The sequence below is a fragment of the Rutilus rutilus genome, assembly GCF_951802725.1.
Source record: "Rutilus rutilus genome assembly, chromosome: 3".
NCBI lineage: Eukaryota > Metazoa > Chordata > Actinopteri > Cypriniformes > Leuciscidae > Rutilus > Rutilus rutilus.
The window spans coordinates 13375729-13398031 of NC_140211.1; the positions used below are offsets into that span (position 1 = coordinate 13375729).

General features: G+C 35.6%; 2 protein-coding genes across 3 annotated transcripts in view; both read right to left on the reverse strand.

Annotated features, from left to right (window-relative positions):
• mef2ab (myocyte enhancer factor 2ab) overlaps positions 1-6653 on the reverse strand; it is a 31519-nt gene extending 24866 nt beyond the window's left edge. For both annotated transcript variants that reach the window (XM_084405223.1, XM_084405221.1), the window contains exon 1: positions 6501-6653. The gene's annotated coding sequence lies outside the window, so the exon portion shown is untranslated. The remainder of the gene's footprint in view (positions 1-6500) is intronic.
• A 1452-nt stretch (positions 6654-8105) lies between these two features.
• On the reverse strand, positions 8106-21210 carry lrrc28 (leucine rich repeat containing 28). The gene is made up of 10 exons (XM_084406057.1): positions 21105-21210; positions 20360-20589; positions 20216-20256; positions 19912-19949; positions 19686-19823; positions 17481-17687; positions 15789-15891; positions 14143-14312; positions 13522-13681; positions 8106-9405 (listed from the first exon to the last, which is right to left on the reverse strand). Exons 2-10 carry the CDS (start codon positions 20525-20527, stop codon positions 9336-9338), a joined length of 1095 nt encoding a protein of 364 aa, XP_084262183.1. The 5' UTR covers positions 20528-20589; positions 21105-21210; the 3' UTR covers positions 8106-9335.
• Between the last annotated feature and the right edge of the window lie 1093 nt (positions 21211-22303).

Consider the following 22303-nt stretch of genomic DNA (forward strand, 5'->3'; position numbering starts at 1 on the left):
CTATCTATCTATCTATCTATCTATCTATCTATCTATCTATCTATCTATCTATCCATCCATCCATTCATCTATATATATATATATATATATATATATATGTATCACATGTTTTTCATCAAGTTAGATGTTATCATAAATGATGTTAAATGTTGTTGCCAATTGAACCGGTTTGACTGAATCACTAGAAAGAACCGACTCAACTCAAACGTCACTAATTTGAAACCCATTCTCATAAAAGAACCTGAAAGATTCAATGCTCCACTTTCAGATAAAAAAGAAAAAGAAAAACATAATTTACAATGAGTGACTCAGATGGATGAATGTTTCCAGCAGACCAATACGATTCAGTCAGAAACACCACTGGCATTGTCACACAACACACAGACATGATGACATAATCTTACTTATAGCCTTGCTCTGGAGCTGAGTACATGTCTGGCCTCCTTACATAAATCCTTCTTAATAATGCATTACACAAAACATGAACACAGCGTTATACCCTGAGGTCTTATACGAGGACGACTGCATCCAACCTACTGGGCCTCGTCTGTTAATTAAGAGTTGTGGGATTGTTTCCATTTCCATAATAAATGCAGGCTGACACAGATACGTTCTGCAAAACATCTGGCTTCAGGGGTCTCGTGTCTTATTTCTTTTGTTGTTGAACATTTTATTACTGTATATCCTTGTTTTTGCTATTCAAAGAGATCTGCATATGTAGTTATTTCTATTATGATGTAATTTAACTAGATTGTTTTATTGCATGAATGTTTGTAGAAGTATTCAGACGGATGGCTTTACAAAACAATATACTGAGTTTCTTGAGTTTTTGGAAATGTAATCAAGGTTTAACTGTACAAGTTCTGGACGGGTTTATTTAAAACTCACAACTGCCTGAAGAACTTCTGTAACTGTGTATAATCAGTTTGGAGTAGTCCAAAAACAATGACGTTTACAGCAAATTTCAATATGATCTCATTAGTATTCATAGATACACTACCATTCAAATGTTTGGGGTCGGTTTTTAAAAGAAGTCTGTAAAAAACAAAAAAAAGTTAATTGAGTACAATTAACTTGGATGTTTAAGTAATTTCAACTTAAATTACATTAAACTGACTTAAAAAATGAGTTAAATCTTGAATAACTTAAAAAAAAGTTGAAAATTGCTTTTATTTTGATGAGTTAAAGCAATGTAAAAACACATGTTGTCAACTTATTGATCGTATAATTTTTTACAATGCAAGGCTGCATTTATTTGATAAAAAAAAGAGTAAAAAGTGTATTTTGTGAAAACCGTGACACATTTTTTCAGGATAATTTGATGAATAGAAGGTTTACAAAAAAGGCATTTATTTGAACTTGAAATATTTTGTAACGTCTTTACGATCACCTTTAATTGACTTTTATAGTGCACCCTTGCTGAATAAAGTATTATTTTAATATTTTTGAGAGAAAAAAAAAAGTTTATGGAGGTGTCCTTTTACTCAGACGTCGCAATTGTAAAAAAATTAATTAACTTTTTAAAGTCACAATTTTATGAACAATTAGTTGCAGAGAAATAATATTCCTGTGAGAAATAACCTAACAATTGTGAGATAATAAGTCACAGCATAGAGATATGAAGTTGCAATTTTGAGATATATAATCACAATGCGAAAAAAAAATATGTACACAGTACCAAATAAAATGAAAGAGATCATCCTGCAGGAAAAGCATGGCACAAATCATTGATTAAATGAATTCATTTATAACAGTCATCAAATAAATCCCAATCAACCTCATCTTGCATCTAGAAGAAAGAGCTCAATCGCTGTACATTGACTGGACCGTCCAAAACACATTTAATAAGATCTGCCAGATATCCCCAGACTCCTTTTCCTTCCAGGCTTCTCGAAGTGTTTTTGCAAGAATATCAACTCCTCAGATTTGTTTTTACTCTTTCGTTAATATTCGGCCCTTTCAGCAAATAGAACATTTCCTATTTATGGTACGACTTAAGCACACACAACCAAAGAATCCCTGCTGAGTCCCAGACGTACGAGCTACCGACAGACTCCATCCTGCTGTGCTTGTTCATGATATCATAAAGCTCACACTGAGAACTAATGTACGTTTATCTCATGCTGCCTCTGAATTAGTTCGAACCAGGAATGTCTCGACCTGAAACCATTTCTTTATTTGGTTTATCTGGTCAAAAAAAAAAAAAACATATGAATGAATGCATGCAATGTGTGAGCAGGGGCAAAATAACCAGTTTTCTGTCCTGAGTTGTTGCAGAAGAAAGTCAAGTCTTAGCCATCACAATAGCAACTGATGTAGATATACCAAATATTGACTACATCGTTTGAACAACAGGGCTGCCAACTTTTGAGTTCAGCTTGGAGTGAGAATTCATGAGTCTAGATTTGATCTCGATCTTGATTTAATATCAATTAATTTGGATGCATGGATTTATAGTGGTATTCTGAAAAAAAATATATATATATATTCTTAACTAATGTTGTAAACTATACAGGGAACTCTGTCAGCTGGTACATTATTATTAAAGTCTCCCTGTAGTCAATAATTTTATCCCTTAAAACTCACCTTTGATCAACAAAATGACATATTTAAGCATTTTGTCCTTGAAAAAAGTCTTCATGCCTTAAAATAGCTTGAATGTAACCCTACAACCTTGCCTTATTTAGTATACGCTATTCTATGAATATGCAAATTAGCCCTGCCTCCACTCACTCAAACCAGCTCAGAGATCCACTCGTTGACGTGATTGGTTACAAGGTAGTTTGTGACATTTTTCTCGCTTACTATGAAGTTTACATTAAGTAAATGTAACGTTACATGACATTTTTTACAAACTATTTTATCCGCAGTTGAAACACTTTTTGAGCGATTACATGAGACATGATAAACGTCGTACTGGTTCCCTTTCAGTCGATCACATTCGATGCTACGTCGGAATTGACGTAACGTCTCCGTTCTCTCCTTTAGGGAACGAGGGTTACGTAACTGAGACGTTCTTTCGACACACCATCTGAGGCTCCTACATGTTTATTTCGTGCTATAACTAGCAGTAAGCGGAAGAGATGATCAGTTGATGTACGCCCAACGAGGATACAGCCACATTAAGAGCGGCAAAACGGTATTTATTGTTTGAATTCCGTAATAAAACGTACAAAATTTAAAAGCTGAGACTTTGTTTCATATCAAAAGCACATTGCCCGTGTCCTCTTTGCTCTCACTGCGTGAGAATATGGACGTGTGGCGTGAGAGCATGAGAACAGTGTCAATTGCGTGACTCGTCTTAGTTATACAGTGCGGATATTCAGTCCTAAAAATAAGACTTGAAACCAAATCTGAAGTACTAGCTGCGTGAACAAAGCCTAGATTGTGCAAAATACATCCTGGATGGAAATAATTGCTAACAAATTACATATTACAACAAACCCTCAACCCTCTGAAGAAGCAAATATTACGAGAACAATTCCTTCTCTAAAATATAAAAATCCTGGCACACAATCCAGTTTATTTTAAAGAGACAATCAAATTTCCCTGTACCTGCAGAAATACTTGTCAGGCCCATAATACGTGAACCGCTATGCAATTCTACCATTACAGGGTCAAAGGTGACACCAAAGATCCTTAACAGATCTAGAGAGGATTGCTTTGAGTAATCAGATTAAAAGAAGACTTAGCCAACTCCAATTAGATCAGGAAACCTCACCCTCCATATTGACTATAGGTCAAAAGAGTGGACGGAAATGAAAAAAGACAGAACTGATGTTCTTAAGGCTGGTGAAAGTATGAATGGAACTGCACTTAAGTGAATCAGATTTTAATCGATTCTGATCTGATTGTAAGTGTCAGTCAGTCGGTCATTATCACTTATTCAGTGACTGTACTTGTATGCTTATTACATGGTTATTTACCAAATACTCTTTTGAATGTAAATTGTTTTATAACATTAGAAGAAAGAGTGATGCGAGAAAATAAACTAGTTAAACTATTTTCTCTCTCTCTCTTGAATATAACACTCCTGACTAATTTAGTATATGCGGTTCTATGAATATGCAAATTAGCCCCGCCTCCACTCACTCACACCAGCTCATGTTGACGTGATTGGTTACAAGGTAGTTTGTGACGTCAGAAACACCAGCGATTTCAAACTGCGTCTTTGGTTCACTGCAGTTTTTAAAGAGAAAATACAGGGTTTGTCTTAAAGCATATTAAAAACACCACATAGACATATAAACAACATTTTCATCACAGGGGGACTTTAAGATCCCTTGTCTTCCAACCATATCCACACAACTTTTTTAATTGATGAGATTATATTTGCATTACCTATAAAATATCTTTTAAGAACATATTTTTTTTCATCCTTCTCAAGTCAATCAGTTGGATAAGAATTTTTAATTTCTTTCATTTTCTTTCTTTCTTTCTTTCTTTCTTTCTTTCTTTCTTTCTTTCTTTCTTTCTTTCTTTCTTTCTTTCTTTCTTTCTTTCTTTCTTTCTTTAATCTGTGTAAAAGTTATCATCATCATCATCATCATAAAAAGAAAAAAACTTTTCCCTTCAAAAACTAAATTATTAACAGCGGCTTTATGTGAAAATGATTACACTGCAGAATGCCACGAGAGAGCCATGTAATAATAGAAAAAATTCTCAAGAATAACATTCTATTTTTCAAAAAAATAACAAAAAAATTGTCATCCCAATTCTCACAAACTAACCTTGGATAATTGTTTCTTACACCATTTTATGAGAAGACACTACAATGTGCAACTTATACTTCTAAACCTTTGCTACAGATGTAGTTTAGCACAATGAAACAATATGCCATGTTCACAATAGAATTGTATTCTGTATTATACTGTATTTTACACATTGCCAGACAGTTTAATAAAGCCTGGAGTAGTTGGCAGTCCAGTCCCAGAGGCACAGCGCCAACCCCCCCTCAAGCCCTCAGGTTTGGCTGCGATCAGTAAATCTTAACAGTCTGTCTAATAAAGCGCACTCATGCTCCTTCCTCAAATCTAATGTACAGTTTGATTTGGCTAGGCGCAGACGTTTCTATTTCCACTTCACAAAAGAAAGCTTCTTGGGTCTGCAGGAAGCCAGACTGGGGAGCTAATATTTAGAGACAATTATATTTGATTTCTGTATTTATCGAGTATAATTTCTAAAAGGATGGTAACTCTATTTAGTTTCAAACATGTGGAGCGGCGGTCAGGCAGAAGGCAGCCAGAGGTCTATGGCTCTGTTGTTGGAACAGACCCCACATGAGAATGAAGTCAATTCTTCTGAAGTACAGACACCTCAAAAACACATAAAGATGTGAAATGGTATGATATATTTAAAAAAAACATGCATATGATAGGTTAGATATGCTGTTAATCAAATGTAATGGATTAAATATAAAATTACATGTAGAAAAACAACAAGCATTAGTTTGAAAGAGCCAATATAAGTAGGTAAATATCTAGCTAAAGCGTTGGCTTAAGGTGCATTCAATTCTGACAATCTGAAGTGGTCAAATGCAGATGAGCTACAGTAGAAAGAGAATCAATGCCATGACATTGGTACTCGCCTCTTACAACAATCAACTTGATGCATTGCCTTTTAACATCATAAAACAGCATCGAATATTTGAAGTAGCCTACATTTTTCTGTGGCTGCATCAATGTCAATAAACAGTTAAACTCGTGAAGTTAAGTAGAGCTTTTCTTCTGAACCATTTTGCTATTAATTTAGCATTAATTGCATCAACTGATGTCAATTTGATTTTTAGTGTTCACACAGTAGGCAATGGAATTAACAATGGACATGCTCTAATAACATTTAATATTCAGAAAGCATCATTTTTTGCCATCATTTTGAACAGTAATAAATGAATAAATGCCACTTGATATTTTCTTATAATGCATTGATATTATTAAGCGTGGCTTTAAGTGTCTAATTATTTTTATGCTCCTAAATTGCCTCGTATGCTGTAAACTGACATCAAAACTCGCATACACTCTGTATAGGCTAAGTTACACATTCTTTGTGAATATTTATAACTGAATTTGGATTATTTATGTAAACCATCACAAGGCGATACATAGGCCTACATCAAAGAACCAAAGAACTCTTAATAAACATGTGTAAGTAACAAATGTAAATTAAAAAATTAAAAAAAAAGAATTTTCAAGAATTTATCACAAATAGCATACGACTACAGTGCAGTTTAATGAACCCTTTTTAATAAACCAAAGTGGCAGCAACTACTTTCTATCTTCCATCAAGCCCAACATCACTGACACACACGTTCAACAACAAAAACACGTAAAAGCGACGAATGCTGACGTCACACACTTGCTCGTAACTGAAGTAGGCAACGGTTATCAACGAAATTAGTTAGCGAATTAAATCAATGTGTAATTACGTTACTTAATGCGACTTATTAATTCACCAACAAGCGTTTAAATCCACATCGCTACATCAGAGAGCAGAGTTCTCACCTTCAGTCGAGTTGTAGAAAGACAAAAGGAGCGCAAACGGAGCGAATGGACTGAAACAGCAGGAATCATGTACACTGTATAATCCCGAGTCATTGTTGGACTCGTGCACGCGCTGCTCGCTGCTCCTCCCTCTACATCAGTGTGTCCTTCAGAGACCTTCCACTCCACCTCACAAACACACACACACGACACCGGTCACCACATAACATGATACATTACACGAGCCTGCTGCAGTACAATGTATTCACAAGTACAATATTCATATCACAACAGTTTCTATCTATCTATCTATCTATCTATCTATCTATCTATCTATCTATCTATCTATCTATCTATCTATCTATCTATCTATCTATCTATCTATCAGCAGAAAACACATTTGTGCATAAATAAAGAATTGTGTGGACACATACGAAATAAATAACATCTGTGCATAAAAATGAATTATTCTGAGGAAATTTGCACACACACACACACACACATTTGAAGATAAAGGAAAACTGATTAAGGAAATGATACAGTAAACTACTATGAATCCACTGAACTGTAGATGACTAAATGTCATTAGTTTTAGTGAGAAGATGAAGAGCAGGCAGGAGAGACATCTGTTGGCCTGTCGCAGGAAATATATAGTGTCAGGGATAGCAAAATATATTACATGTTTCATTCAGGGTGATTTATGAGATGTCTTAAGACAGAGGTCTGAATGTTAACGGTCTCCATGAAGTCAGTGACAATGCAGGACTGGAGCTTTTTCTAGGCTGAGGAACAAAAAAATGGAATAAAATCACCTAGTATAAAATCATACATTTCACAATTACTATGGTAATAAGTAATATAACAGGCGCTGAAGTATTTGCATCTTAATTTATGTAAAATGATGCAGACAGCACTAAGGAAGAAAAAGTCTTGCTCCTGAGATGGGCTGAAAAACTGATGATAGTTTGAATGAAGTGAATATCTGCTTCCAGATCTCATGAAATCTGTCCATACTTTCTGTTCTAAAATTATTATTCTAAAATTATAAAATAATCAGTTTTCTGCTCTCAGTTGAGAAATAGTGTATACCAAATTTTCCATTTGCAAAAGCAGTTAGACATGATTATATTTGCATTTACATATCATTAGAATGACTATTAACCACTCCCAAGTAAAATGCACAGACCTCAAATTGTTTTGGAATATATATATATATATATACAAAGTCGAAGCAAAAAGGTCTAATTTTGAGAAAGCACAGTACTGGACGCAATAGTTTCTTCATGTCCGAGCAGTTGTGATCATGGAAGAGAAAAATACTGTAAATAATACCCTTAAAGATCGTATTTCAATTCTCAAATCCACAGAGCAGACATTTCATTCAACTGTTTTCAGAGTATTTCCAGATGATGTACATAGAAATATCACAAGCAATATTGTTCCTAAGCATCTAAAAGTAGAGTTCACGTGTTTCTAAATTCTGTTTAAAGATGCAGTAAGCCATATATGTCCATATAAAACCATATGACATACATATATGTCATATAAAAGCCATTTGCCAGCTCTGAGGCAGCTTAAGTTAGATGCCACATCAGCGTTGTCTTATTTAAATTTTTTTATTTTTTTGCCATTGCCATTTAATCAACATCTTGAAAGAATCAACATTCAAACACAAAACAATGTCATGATTCTGTGTATTTATGCTGAACACTGTATAATGCACAGATGCAGCTTCAGTGCTGCCATAACGGTTACATTCACAGTCAAAATGGTGCTCAATATGAATGAAATTTAAATTAGAGAAAACCAACAAGAGATTTTAAACATTGTTATTATTGCCAACCATTCGAACAACAGCACAATTACATATAAATGGCAACATGAAACAACAACACCATAGTAAAAAGTTAGGCTGAACAAACTCTGCAGAGAAAATAAAGAACTGTAAAGAAACTGTAACAGTAACATCTATACATTAACTTAGTAAGCTGAACAATGTTGGTGTTTTGCTGCCGTATCGGCACGATGACTGACGGCTGTAGTGTAGTATCAGCAAATCTCATAATTCATGTCTCAGTCTTTTGAAAACATTCTCTTACACAAAAATAGTGCTATTCGAGAACAATCCCTTGAAGCTGCCTTCAATGAGAACAATCAATTTCATGTTTTCATTAAAGTCAATTGGCACTTTATAGCGGTCTGTAGTCAAAGCTTCACAAAAGACTCGTAACACAAAACACACATGTGATTGTGTTTTAAAAGAGCTGAATCCTGGTCACTTGGATTATGAGCCTCAGATTAAACTGACACACTTTATATTTAAAAAGGAAAGAATTAGGTCATGGTCTTTAAGTACTTTTTAAAGAAACATGACATTTCGATAATATTTTCAGTAATGAGCTCTAAAAAACCAATTCTATTTTCCTTTCAAATGAAAACAAAAATATCCATATCTCACTTAAAAGTCGTTAGTTTTAAATGTATATATGCTGGTAATCTTTAAAACAGAATAAATGTTAAGTTTCTCAAGAAACCTTCATCCTTTTTTGGTTACAGCAAACCGTAACAATCCCAACACAAACAATACTTTATTGATCGATTGCTTCAGCTCTTCTCATTCTACATTCATTTGTGAAATGTAATCAGGTTTAACCAACTGCTGGTTTGCTTAAGAGATGCTACACTCAGGACAGGAGGACATACTTTAATGTCTGTCATGAAGATCTTCGGGACGGTGGGCTGTCAAATGTTCCTGAAGCTCAGAAAGGTATCAGTTCCACAGAAAGTCTCTTGCGATATCCTTTGTGAAGATGGAAGCACCATGAGCAGTGCTGTGAGGTTATGGTGTGTAGGACATCAGCCCTGCAGGTCAAACGTCCTCAGACACTGGCTAGAGCAGCAGTACGCTACAAAACTTACTGTGGTTCTGCGGAAGAAAACAGACAAAATCTACTTAAAGCAATTTGCACTTATAACATTCTCCCCCGGTTTCACAGACAAAGCTTAAGCTAGTCCCAGACTATGCATGTTTGAGCTGTTTTGACTGAACGCAACTTGCCCTGACACTTTTTAAAATATGTCAGTGCCATTGTTTTCAAAAGCAACTTAAATGTCCTACTTGAACCTAAGGCCTAATCCTGGCTTAATCTAAGCCCTGTCTGTGAAACCAGACCATAAAGTTTAAAATTTTGAGTTTGTGCTTAATAAAACCTAAATGAAAACACTTGATATGTCCAAACTTTCAAAACTTCGAATAAAAGACAATGCAATAATTTTAGGTATATTATATGAAGTTTTGCATTAATCAGAATGTGCGTTTTTGTAAAGACGTGACCACACACAATTTTTTTAATCTTCAGAAATTAACTTGTAATGTAGAACATTAGATGAAACCCCTTTTTTGGTTGACCGATAAAGCTTTTTTTTTTTTTGGCCAATAGCGATATCTTACACAATCACTGGCCACTTTGTAAGTTACACCTTGCTAATTGGTCCCCAGAATGGATCTTTTGCCTTCAGATCTACCTTTATTCTTCGTGGCATAGATTCAACAAGGTTCTGGAAACATTTCTCAGAGATTTTGGTCTATATTGTCATGACAGCATCACGCAGTTGCTGCAGATTCGTCGGCTGGACATCCACGATGCGAATCTCCCGTTCCAGCACATCCTAAAGGTGCTCTATTGGATTGAGATCTGGTGACTGTGGAGGTCATTTGAGTAAAGTGAACTCATTGTCATGTTCAAGAAACCAGTTTGAGGTGGTTTGAGCTTTGTGTGTTATCCTGCTGGAAGTAGCCATCAGAAGATGATACACTGTGGTCATAAAGAGATGGACTTAGGAAGGCTGTGGCATTTAAACGATGCTCAATTGGTATAAAGGGGCCCAAAGTGTGTCAAGAAAATATCTCACACACCATTACACCACCAGCAGCCTGAACCATCGATTCAAGGCAGGATGGATCCATGCTTTTAAGTTGTTTATGACAAATTCCCGACCCTACCATCTGAATGTCGCAGCAGATTTTGAGACTCATCAAACCAGGCAATGTTTTTCCAATCTTCTATTGTCCAGTTTTGGTGAGCCTGTGTGAATTATAGCTTCAAGTTTCCTGTTCTCATCTGACAGGAGTGTCACCGGTGTGTGTCTTCTGCTGCTGTAGCTCGTCTGCTTTTAGTTTGACGTGTTGTGTGTTCAGAGATGCTCTTCTGCAGACCTCGGATTGTAACAAGTGCTTATTTGAGTTACTGTTGCCTTTCTATCAGCTGGAACCAGTCTAGCCGTTCTCCTCTGACTTCTGCCATCAATAAGACATTTTTGCCCGCAGAACTGCCGCTCACTGGATATTTTCTCTTCTCTGGACCATTCTCTAGAGATGGTTGTGTGTGAAAATCCCAGTAGATCAGCAGTTTCTGAAATACTCAAGAGAAGCCCGTCCAGCACCAACAACCAATGTCAACCATGCCACGTTCAAAGTCACTTAAATCAGCTTTTCTTCCCCATTCTGATGCTCAGTTTGCACTTCAGCAGATCGTCTTGACCACGTCTACATGCATCGAGTTGCTGCTATGTGATTGGCTGATTAGCTATTTGCATTAACGAGCAGCTGAATATTATATTATTGAATATTTATCAATATTTGAAAATGAATCAATGTGGGAAAAAATAACCTGATAGGAAATACATCTGTAAAATAATCAGATTTAAACTTTAGATAACTTTTTGATTCTGTAATCAATCATATTATAGTATTTTTCCCAAATAAATAAATTACAAACATGAATAAAAAGGAAATAAAAGAATTAATTAAAAATAAAAGTCTAAATACCAGATGATACTGTATAGGCATTGGCGAAATATTGGTTGAACACAATTTTTTTTGCACCCATTTTATTGTCTGCCAAGCTAAAATTGGGTTAAACTTTATTTTAATGTGAAGTAGTTACATTGTACCAACTCAAATAAGTACTAAGTAATATTAATTAACTACATGTACTTAATATACAGTTAAGGTTAGGTTTTGGTTTAGGGTTAGTTACTTGTAATTATGCATAATTTACTTCTTATTAGTTATTACTATAGTAAGTGCATGTAGTAACATGCAACTACGTCACTTTAAAATAAAGTGTCACTGACAATTTTAAGCCTGATCACTTCCAAAAGTACACGCACACCTCTCCTCATAAAGCAACGCTCAGAAATTTAGCATTTAGGTTTAGAGATTTTTCAAAACCCCCTAAGATTAAGAACAACCAAGTAAGATTCTCAGTCTCACCTTACCAAAAACCAATACAGTATCAAAAACACAGGTCAAATGCAAAAGCTTGCAAATTTCTGGTATGGTTTTATTCATACTTCAAGTGAAGCAATCTCACAGGGAAAGAGATGATGTTTTAAAATAATTTGTATGAGCTTTCATCCCTGAGCACTCAAAATATGCAGCTTAATGTATGCACATATAAGGGAGGTTATTTTACTCCCACAACATGCTTTCATAAGCATGTTGATGAAGTGATATTGAAACAGCGAGAGTTTCCTGGTATATTTTCACTAAATACACACAATACACGCTAACCTGATGACCTGCGATTGAAAACGGAGAGTATAAAAGGTGAAAAAGAAGCAAATGGAAAAGAATTCCCTTAAACAAATAGCTTCCCTCTCTTTCTTTCGACCAGCGCTGGTCTGCAAACGACCGTCGAACACTCAGGGTAAGAGGTAATTGGCGAGTGGATTAGATCTCTTAATGCACGTGAAGTAGCTGAGAGCAGCAGTCCAGCAGGCTGATTCGGTTACGCTACTGGATGTTGATACCAAAACCACAGCGTTGCATTACAGATGGAACATGACGGGTATCAGAGCAAGCACAGCTCAATTCAACCAATCAAACAAGCAGGACGATGAGGAGATAGGGGAAGTGAGAGGGGTCAGAGAGTGTGTGTGTGTGTGTGTGTGAGAGAGAGAGTTTTCTGAATGCAAGATATATGAGATATATGAAAGAGAGTATGTTTTTGGTAAATTAATATGCACATAACAGCAAATGCGCATGCATGGTATTTAATATTGAACATTTAATATTCAACAATAATATTGATCTGCCTGCATTGACACCATTATATGAGAACTGAACTGAGCTGGACGATGACATCACGTTTTTCTCCAGAGTGGCTATATATATATATACCTACTCAATCCCAGAATGCATGTGGTTTTAAAGGGGGCATCCACTACTGTTCAAGTTTGGTACGTTTTATGTTCACCAAGTCTGCATTTATATGATGAAAGCAAAATACAGAAATCGTAATATTGTGAAATATTATTACAATATAAAAGAATTTGTTTCTATTTTAAAACAACTGTTTCTGTTTTTATATATCCCTGTGAATTTTCAGCATCATTACTCCAGTCTTCAGTGTCACATGATCATTCACAGAAATCATTCAATCATACAGAACCGCCTGCTCTCGTGGGACTTTGATGTCGGTCTGCACAGCGCCGCTTCAAGTCGAACACACCTGTATATACATTTTTAGAACCAGTATAACTAAAAGTGTTTAAAAAAAACATAGCCTATGTTAGCTTTAATGTTAAAAGAATTTAATGTGAGTTGCAATTTCATTTTGTGTGACATTTATAGCCATACTGACAGTGACAATGGATAATTCACCTCAGATCTTGAAAATAAATGAAAGGAAACAAGAACGTTCAAACTGAACTCAATGTGAACAAACAACTGTATTCTATGACGAAGACTGTTTCAGTCATTCAGTATGTATTTTTAATTATGTTAAAATAGTCTAATATTTATTAATTTGATTACGTACTTAATCCATTTTGTTGCGAGTGCAGTGCACAGTCCACACACTCATCCGATTGGCTGTGATTTTTGGTTGTTTTTGTCGCGTCTCGTAGTCGTGTCTAGTACAAACTGCTTGTCACTGGAATCTTATCTTATTGTATCGCGTCTGCCAGCTTAGGACATGGTGCAAAGTGGAATTCCAAAACACACACTTGTGACATGATGTTACTACAGCATCAGTACCTCTTGTGCACCCCTGCGAGCGCAGTCTCTCTGAGCGGGAACAGTTTGGTGTAGACGATGGTGAACATGGGCTGACTGCAGCGGTGACAGTGACCCAGAGGACACCGGACGACTTCCAGCAGACTCTTGGGCAACAGGAACGGAGTCAGGAACTTCACATCTGCACATAAGACATGTTGCGTTGCTACACTAAAAGACCACAACAGCAGCAACATGGAGGGGTTTACAATACAGATGATGTTTTACAACAGGACAACGTGTAGCTGTGGCGCTGAATAACTACGACTTAAACTCAACAGAAACAAACATCAGATATGTTTCCTACATCAGATGTGTTTGTTTTAATGTGGCATAAGAAAGTGACTTAGCTAGAAAAACAACGTAGAGAGGTCAGACTGAAATGCATTTCCAGAAATGTGATTAAAATTGTGAATGTAGCATGATTTCTTTTTGACGTTCACACTTGCTAAATAGGATTGGATTCCAATCGGATATGCACGAAAATCTGATTTGGACTGACAGTCTGAACAAGACATGTTTCAGTGGTCAAAACATTTGGTTGGTAAATGAGAAGGAACCCGATGCAATTGTCGCAGGTTTGTTTGCGACTTTTACACTTACCGGTCCAGTTGTGGGCCGCATGCAGGACTCTGCAAGCCAGCTCTTCCAGAGGCAACACACTGTCAGTCTCGGAGCCGATGGCCTTCACTTCAGAGGGCAGAGGAACAGACACATCTCCGAGAGTCAAGCAGAGCTGCTTCACGTCAGAGACCTGACCAGCTAGACCACATCTGTGCGTGCATACAGATAAATAACCTTGCATGAATGAACATCGCCACATTAGATCAGGTGTCCGTCTGAAACAGCCAGGGATCAATCACACCAAATATCATGAGAAGCAATATATAGCCATATCAGCACTTAAAATGTCAGAAAACTCTTGCATTTTCCCACCCAGACATTGTTACTGAAATGGTGCAGATTATTGTGCCAGAGTCGGTGCACGGCTGGAACATCTGAGGATCTCTCTTTGGAAAATGTGCAACGAAAGCAGCAGAGCGTGTTCAAAGTGGACGAGCCAGATTCAAGTTTATAGTTTATAGAAGAACTTTTTGTGAGATTTACCAAAGTGAATCTTGAGTTTTGATGTCTGTGTGAGGCAAGTAAACTCTTACATGTGTGAAAAAAATCAATGTTGTTTACTTTCAGATGGACGGAAAATCTGACCAAAGACTCTACACGCATTTTCCACTAGTTTCTGCTGCACCGTTTGTCCAGTAGCTGACTGGGTCTGGAGTGCCACAATCTCAATAAGCTCCACTTTGTTGAATGCCCATCTATAATTATGTCAAATCATCTATTTCAGACTTAACTAGCCATAATATCACATTAATACATAAAAAAAGGCATAAGGTAACAGAAAAAGGAAATTAACTCTTATTCTCTTGTGCTGAATCTATTTGTTTCTTTATGTCTTCATAGTTCGACTGGAAAAAAAGAACACATTCATTTCTGTCAATTTAAACAAACTTTAAAGTGGGGGGAAAATAAACGTACCGCTATATAGTAATTGACAGAGAGTGAAACATCACCAAATACACTGTATAAAAGGCACCGCTAAATCTGACATTTAGTATAATGGGTTTATGTAAAAGGTTCACTTAAATAAAAATGTGTTATTATATTTTTAATGTCTCTATATACAAATTTTCTATAAATTGTAGTTGTAAATTGTCTATATATACACACACACACATTATATATTTACAAACTTTTACGTTAGATGCAATTAACTGTGATTAATCGATTCGACAGCACTAATATATTGAAATTATTATGATCACAACTTGCAATATTTGCTTTAATGAGCTTGTTTCTGCCTAAATGAATACATGATGTTATCTAACTGTATGATTTGTATTATCTGTACATCCTGAAATATAGAACCGCCTGCTCTCTGTGACACACTCACCTTTAATAACAGGTTACTCTAGACTGTAATGTAGAAACATGCGTTTACTTTAAAGCTGCTTTGAAACGATATGTATTGTGAAAAGCGCTATACAAATAAATGTGAACTGAATTCAATGTTTTGTAATTTTTCAGCTTTCAAATGTTAGGTGTGATTAATCACAATTAATTACAAAAAACGGTGCAATTAATTAGTAAAAAATATTTAATCGATCGACAGCCCTACTTCATAGAAATTTTTAAAACATAAAAGTTGTGATTTTGATAGCATACTATAACGACAGAAAAGAGCTCACCCACTGCAGCCGATGACTTTGTTATAAAGATACGATGGGAGAGCCTTCAGATGAGTGTTGTTGTCCACAAAGACAAACTGCAGCTCCATGGAACGCCCCATATCTGACAGAAATATAAAGCATCAGTATATCGGCAACAACATCAGTACTCGTGAAATATAGTCCTTTGGAGTCATAAAAGAGCTGTGTAACAGAAAACCTTCCCCTTAAAGGTGCTATATGTAGGTTTTCTACTAAAATGAATCCTTTTTTTATTGCCTGTGTGTGAAGGGGTTGTAATCTCACATTAAAATGATCCACTTTGCGAGTTTTGCTATTACCTCGGAAAGCAAGTATTCTTATTTTTATGTGAAGGTGCCGGGGCGGATTTACCGCGAAATCCAGTGACGTGACCTGCACGCACGCTCCTGAGCCTCTCGCCTCGTCTAGCCTACTGACTTTGCACTCAACAGCGACGACACTGCAACTTATGACATGAACTTATGACATGTCTGATAACAACACTGAAAATGACTTGCTCCCAGCACAGCACAGACTCCAACACAAACTCCACATATTGATAAAAAAGCTGCTGAAGCTCGTAACGGTTGCTATGGTTCCATACTTATGGTACGAGCATGGAGCATTAGTTCAACGTCAAGCTGATAAAAGCTGATAAAAGCTGATAAAAGTAGCCTATTATTGTAACGTTGCAGTGGGAGTTTACCTGAGTTTCCAGCATGTTGTGTGATGCTTTCTCCGGTGTGTTGCGTCTCAGTCTGGCTGGTACCCAGAGTGCTCGCTCATGAATTCGAGCACGCGCACAAGCACTCGCTTGTAAACTTATTGGTTGCAATCTGAAACATCACCGCTAGAGGCCGCTGAAAACTACATATAGCCCCTTTAACTGTCGCTCTCAAAAATGCTAAAAATAGTATCATAATGATTGGTTGAGTCCCGTTCAAAGCCACTCTACAAACATAAACCTGTGACCATATTACACCAGTATAATGTTATACAGTATTATTATTATAGCCATTTTATAAATTGAAGCTGTGGTTTACAGTGAATTTATATTAGCTGTTCTAAATTCACTGTAAACCACGGCCTCATGAGTCTTATTGCTTTAATAACCTTTGGTCTGCTCCTCACATAAAGCATCATATGGCTTCAGAGAACTTGTATGGAGTATTTGGACTGAATTTAGACTAACTAGACTATGGAAACTCTCGTTCAAAAGTTTTTGGGGTAGGATTTTTCTAATGTTTTTGAAAGACGTTATGGTCAACAACACTGCATTTATTTGATCATAAATACAGGAAAAACTGAAATATAACAATTTAAAAACACTTTTATTTTAATATAAAATCTACTTTATTTCAGAATTTTCAGCAGGCATTACTTCAGTCACATGATCCTTCAGAAATCATTCTAATATGCTGATTTGCTGCTGAGGACAATTCTTATTCTTAATTTTTTATATTTTATTTATAAAAGAACAGCATTTTATTTGAAACAGAAATCTTTTGTAACATGTTTTACAGTCACTTTGGATTCATTTGCATTCTTTCTAAATAAAGGTATTAATTTCTTTAAAAAAAAAGAACTGACCCCAAACTTTTGAACGGTAGTGACTCGAATACACTGTTTCTTTTGGTCTGCCAAATGCACAAATGTAAATGTATTGTAAATGTTGTGTCTTGATCTGCTCACCCAGGGGCAGTGATGTCAGGCAGTTGGCAGCCATGGAGAGCTCATTGAGGTCAGGCAGCAGACAGAGCTGGCGAGGGAGGCACTGCAGCATGTTTCGGTCTGCTGTCAAACACTGCAGGGACAGACACTGGTGCAGACGCTCTGGAAGAGTCCTCAGGAGGTTCGTGGACACGTCCAGAGTCTCCAGCTCTCGGAGATCTCCCAGCTCTACCAATACAAGTCAATATACATTTATGTTCAAATTGGCATGAAACAGAAGTTGCGGTTGTTTTTTCTCCCCTATTATGACTTACATCGGAGTGAAATGGCTTCTCTAACAAAAAAAAACTAAAAAAATGTAGGACAGAACTTGATTTTGTCTATGGGGAATTGATTAAAATTGATTTGCTATTGGTCGATCTCATGTGAGTGACAGGTTGCCCCGCCCTCACGCCAGTAAACACATCATCAGAGAAGAGATGTAGAGGGAGGGGAAGTTATTTTGATTTAAGATTACAATGGCACATGAATTAAAACAAATAATGATGTGCATGCACAGGTAAATCATTCATAATAAATACTTCAATATTCCATAAAAAATCTGAATTGTCTATTTTTTCCATGCTGACTGTAAAGTTTCAAGTAAGAATCAGGTAATAACAGGCTTTTATAACTAGGGCTGTCAAAATTAACGCATCAACTCATGCGATTATTTAAATCAAATTATGCAACATCCATTTTTTTCCCTGTCATCCTTTAGCTATCGTTACATTACATGATAATGCTCTTATTCATATATCCATTCTCAAAAAGTGAATAAATGGATTATAATTTAGTACCATAAAATATTAAATAAAAAAAATATTAATCAAACTAAAATATATTACAGTCATTTCATTAAAAAAAATAATAATAATAAATTCAACCAACACGTTAAGGGTTAATCAATCAGAGAACAAATGAAACTGAGAAAAATAACTCACTGCTCTTGACTGAATAACTTTTGCAGCTTTAATAAAAATTCAACTACATTTCATTTTTAATTTATACAGTGAAGACTTTGAAGAATTTGATAACTTAATTCAATTTATGTATATTTCCTATCTGTTAGATCAAATATTTAAAATATACTGTCTTTATGTTGTTTCTACAATCATTTGGAGATTAAATGTGAAATTATTATTAACATAAAAATATAATAAAAACTTTAATGTTAGCTTGATTAATTACAGAAAAATGTAATCGATTAACAGCACTAATTATAACCATAGTCTTAATGGCTTCTTCTGGAAAACAATACAAGATGATACATTATGTAATACTGAAAAGGAACTATAATTGTGTAAAATACAAAAAAAAAAAAAAATATCACACTTCTTTCAAACGTGTGTGCAATGCATGTCACTTGATCAAATATTCCTAGAAACTGTTGTTAAAATTCACTGTAAAACACTTAGTTTGGAACAATTCACATATGATAAATTAAAGCCATGAACAGTCTCGGCTTCAGATGAAACATTACCCAATTTAAATGGAAAAGAACAATAAAAAGACTGATATAAAACAACTGCGTGTTTTGAAGCAAAGCAATTAAAGAGAGTGTCAAAGAGCTTAGTCATTTTCCCACAGTCTCTTTATGAAGTTTTTTTTTTTCCTCAGAACCATTTAAGTGTCATGCTGAGCACAAAAATCTCTTCATTAACTGAAGTTTAATAACTGCAACATGTACTGAAGTTTAAAAGCTTCTGGTGATGCAGTGTCCTCATACTCAGCTGGGAAGCGGAGAAATGATTTGATGCAGTTAAAGCTGCTCAATTACACAAGAAAAAAAAGATCTTGTGTTACAAATAATGTCCATGACAGAATAAAGGGGCTGTTTACCTAGAAACATTTTTAATTACAAAGTTGCAGCACCGTACGGACTTTCCTCTTTCTCTGCAATTAATTCGGCTCGAATCACTTAAAACAAGGACTTCACTCAACCTTTGGAATATTTCAGGTTAAATGCAAAATGCATGTATTTCTATGTAATCCGAAATATTATTTTAATGCTGGGTAGCACAGGTAAAGCAATAAAACTAAATATACTGCAATTAATGTTTTTGTTATAAAATGATTATTATTCTATTATTAGATCTTTCAATGCATAGAGGAATTGATCATCAATATAATCAGTTGCAGCAGCTCAATCATTCTCAGTGTTTTAGATAAATGTGCATGACTCACCTTGCGGGAGGAATTTCAGTTGATTGTTGGCCAATCGCAGATGTCGTAATGAGCGCAGTTGACCAATCTCTGGGCAGATGATTTGAAGAGCGTTGTCACTCAGGTCCAGTGACTGCAGCTTCACAAGGTTGCCAATTGCTGGAACAACAACATCATCATGTATCATGCAATGCATCTTGTGTCTGACATCAAAATACTGATGTATATAATTATAAAATTAACTTACCTTGAGGAATTATTGCAATATTGTTTGAGTGAAGGTATCTTTAAAAAAAAAAAGTTGTGGGATTACATTTCATAATCTCGTTTTTCATCAGATGCGGTAAAACTGTAACTAAAATAATTTAATTCAACCAAACTCTTTGCCCATCCAGTCATTAGTTAGTTATGTATGGGTGGTAAAACATCACAATGACTCAGGGACATCTACTGGGCAACAGTAATATTACAGTTGTGCAAAACTTACTGTCCATTGTTATAATAACAGCATAAACCAATGTCACAAGAGTATAACAAAGATAAACACTCACAATTCAATCAGGTTGGGAAGCTTCTGAGCCAGATTCTCTGGCTGACAGGAGGAAAACAGTATTAGGATAGATATATAATTACAATATTTCAATACAGGGCTGAATCAAAACTGAAGACTAACAGCACTGGGACCGAGATCTTACAAGGGATGTGAGGGAGTTTCTCTTCATGAAGAGACGCTCCAGGAACTGCATCCCTTCATCTCTGAGCAGCTCCACAGGGAAGTTGTTGAGGTTTCTGTAGTTCAGGAAAAGATTCTTGTGTCGCTCTTGTTTGGCCATAAATATTGCTGCATGGAGTTCAGCGGCCATGGCTGTGAGAACCGTCTTTGGTTGAGAGAGTTTTACCCTCTTTCAACTTCTACTTTTCTAATCTGAAAAATAAAAAATAAATCAATCAATCATGTTGATAATAAGTCATATTCACCCCAAAATCAAATGACAGATATAACGAATAAAATAAAACAATAATAGTAGTAATATTGGATCTCTCACTATTCTTCATATTGATTTTAATGGACCAAAGGTAATGTACAGAATTTGCAATAAAATATGCTAGTAGTAAAACCCACACAGACACTATAAAGTTACTTATGAACTGATGTTTACTAGTAGTAACGTTAGCTATAAAAGCATTATGTAATGTAAAATACCAAATGACGTTACACGAACAGTATGAACCAATACGAGCTCAGATATTGATGCTATACTGTACTCTACTGTGCAGTTAGTCAATCATAACACACGAGTGTAAATATAAACGTAAGTCTCTGCAGAAATCTAATCATATTAATTGCTCTGGCTAGCTTTTTGAATGCGTGAGAAAAAAAAATTGACACATGAAATACACAACACAGCAATAAATTATCATTGATGAATTGCAACTTACATTACATCCCTGTAGTAATGAAATGGAAATTGTCCCTGTTTAAAACCTCTGGAGTTGTATTTGTGCCGCACTGGTCTTCCGTCTGAGAGAATACGCGTCATTGGATACAGACAGAGAGCATCATGGGTAATGTAGTTTTCCTTACATCAAAGCCGCTAGAGACACATCCACTGCATATATAATGTAATGTAATATTTACTATACAAATATTTTACTGTAAAAGTTATTTTACTTAAGAGAAATGTCAAAATATCCATTTAAATACAATTCATTTTAATTATTTACCCAAATTCATATTAAAAACACAAATCATAAAGCTACTTGTCATAATAATAATAATATATTAATAAGTAGGCATACTATATTGAAAAGTAGTTTAATTAAACTTATGGAATGACAACTCTGATACTTTTGAATGTTTTTTTATGCTTTTTTGAGTCCACTACACAAAATAGCTTATCACTGACAGCTAGTAGGCCTACTATCAATATTGATTAACTTATTTATAATAATGCTTGATTTAATTATTCACATGACATCACTGACACAAAATCCCTACCTGACAAACAATTTGTAGCCAATGCAGGTGCAAATATTATTTAATATGCTGTCTGTCTGTCTGTCTATACTGCCAGAATTGAGTTTACAGTTCTTTCGTAATCAATCCTACTTACAATGCAAAAACAGACATCACAAAGCTATTCAACTGGATTTATTATAAGTATTTTTGAGCAATGTGCCACCATAAATACAATATGTTAATCTTCTCCATCTACACTCCTGGGACACATTTTATTTTTCTTCAAATGTATACAAAAGAAAACAACACAAATAAAGTTAATAAGTGCCTTTTTTAATCAGAACAGCCAGGTTTGAACAGACTTGGACCACAAAACTTTTTCCATTCTCCCCTCCCCCGTTCTGGATCTGTAACCCCTTTATATAACCAACACACACATATCTAACACATCTCAACAGTTCACTGAACAACCAAACATTTTTGCTCCACCAGCATCAGGGAGTGAAACACACAACACATCCCTTCTCCAGGTTGTAGATGGCGCCATCAGATCACGAACACCTCCGAGCAGCAGTTTTCAGCAGCAGGGTAGAGCGAGCGTCGAGGAACGGGTCACTTCCTGTCCCGTTGACGCCCACTTGAACCTTCAGCCCTGAGAAGATCTAGCCCATAGGCAACA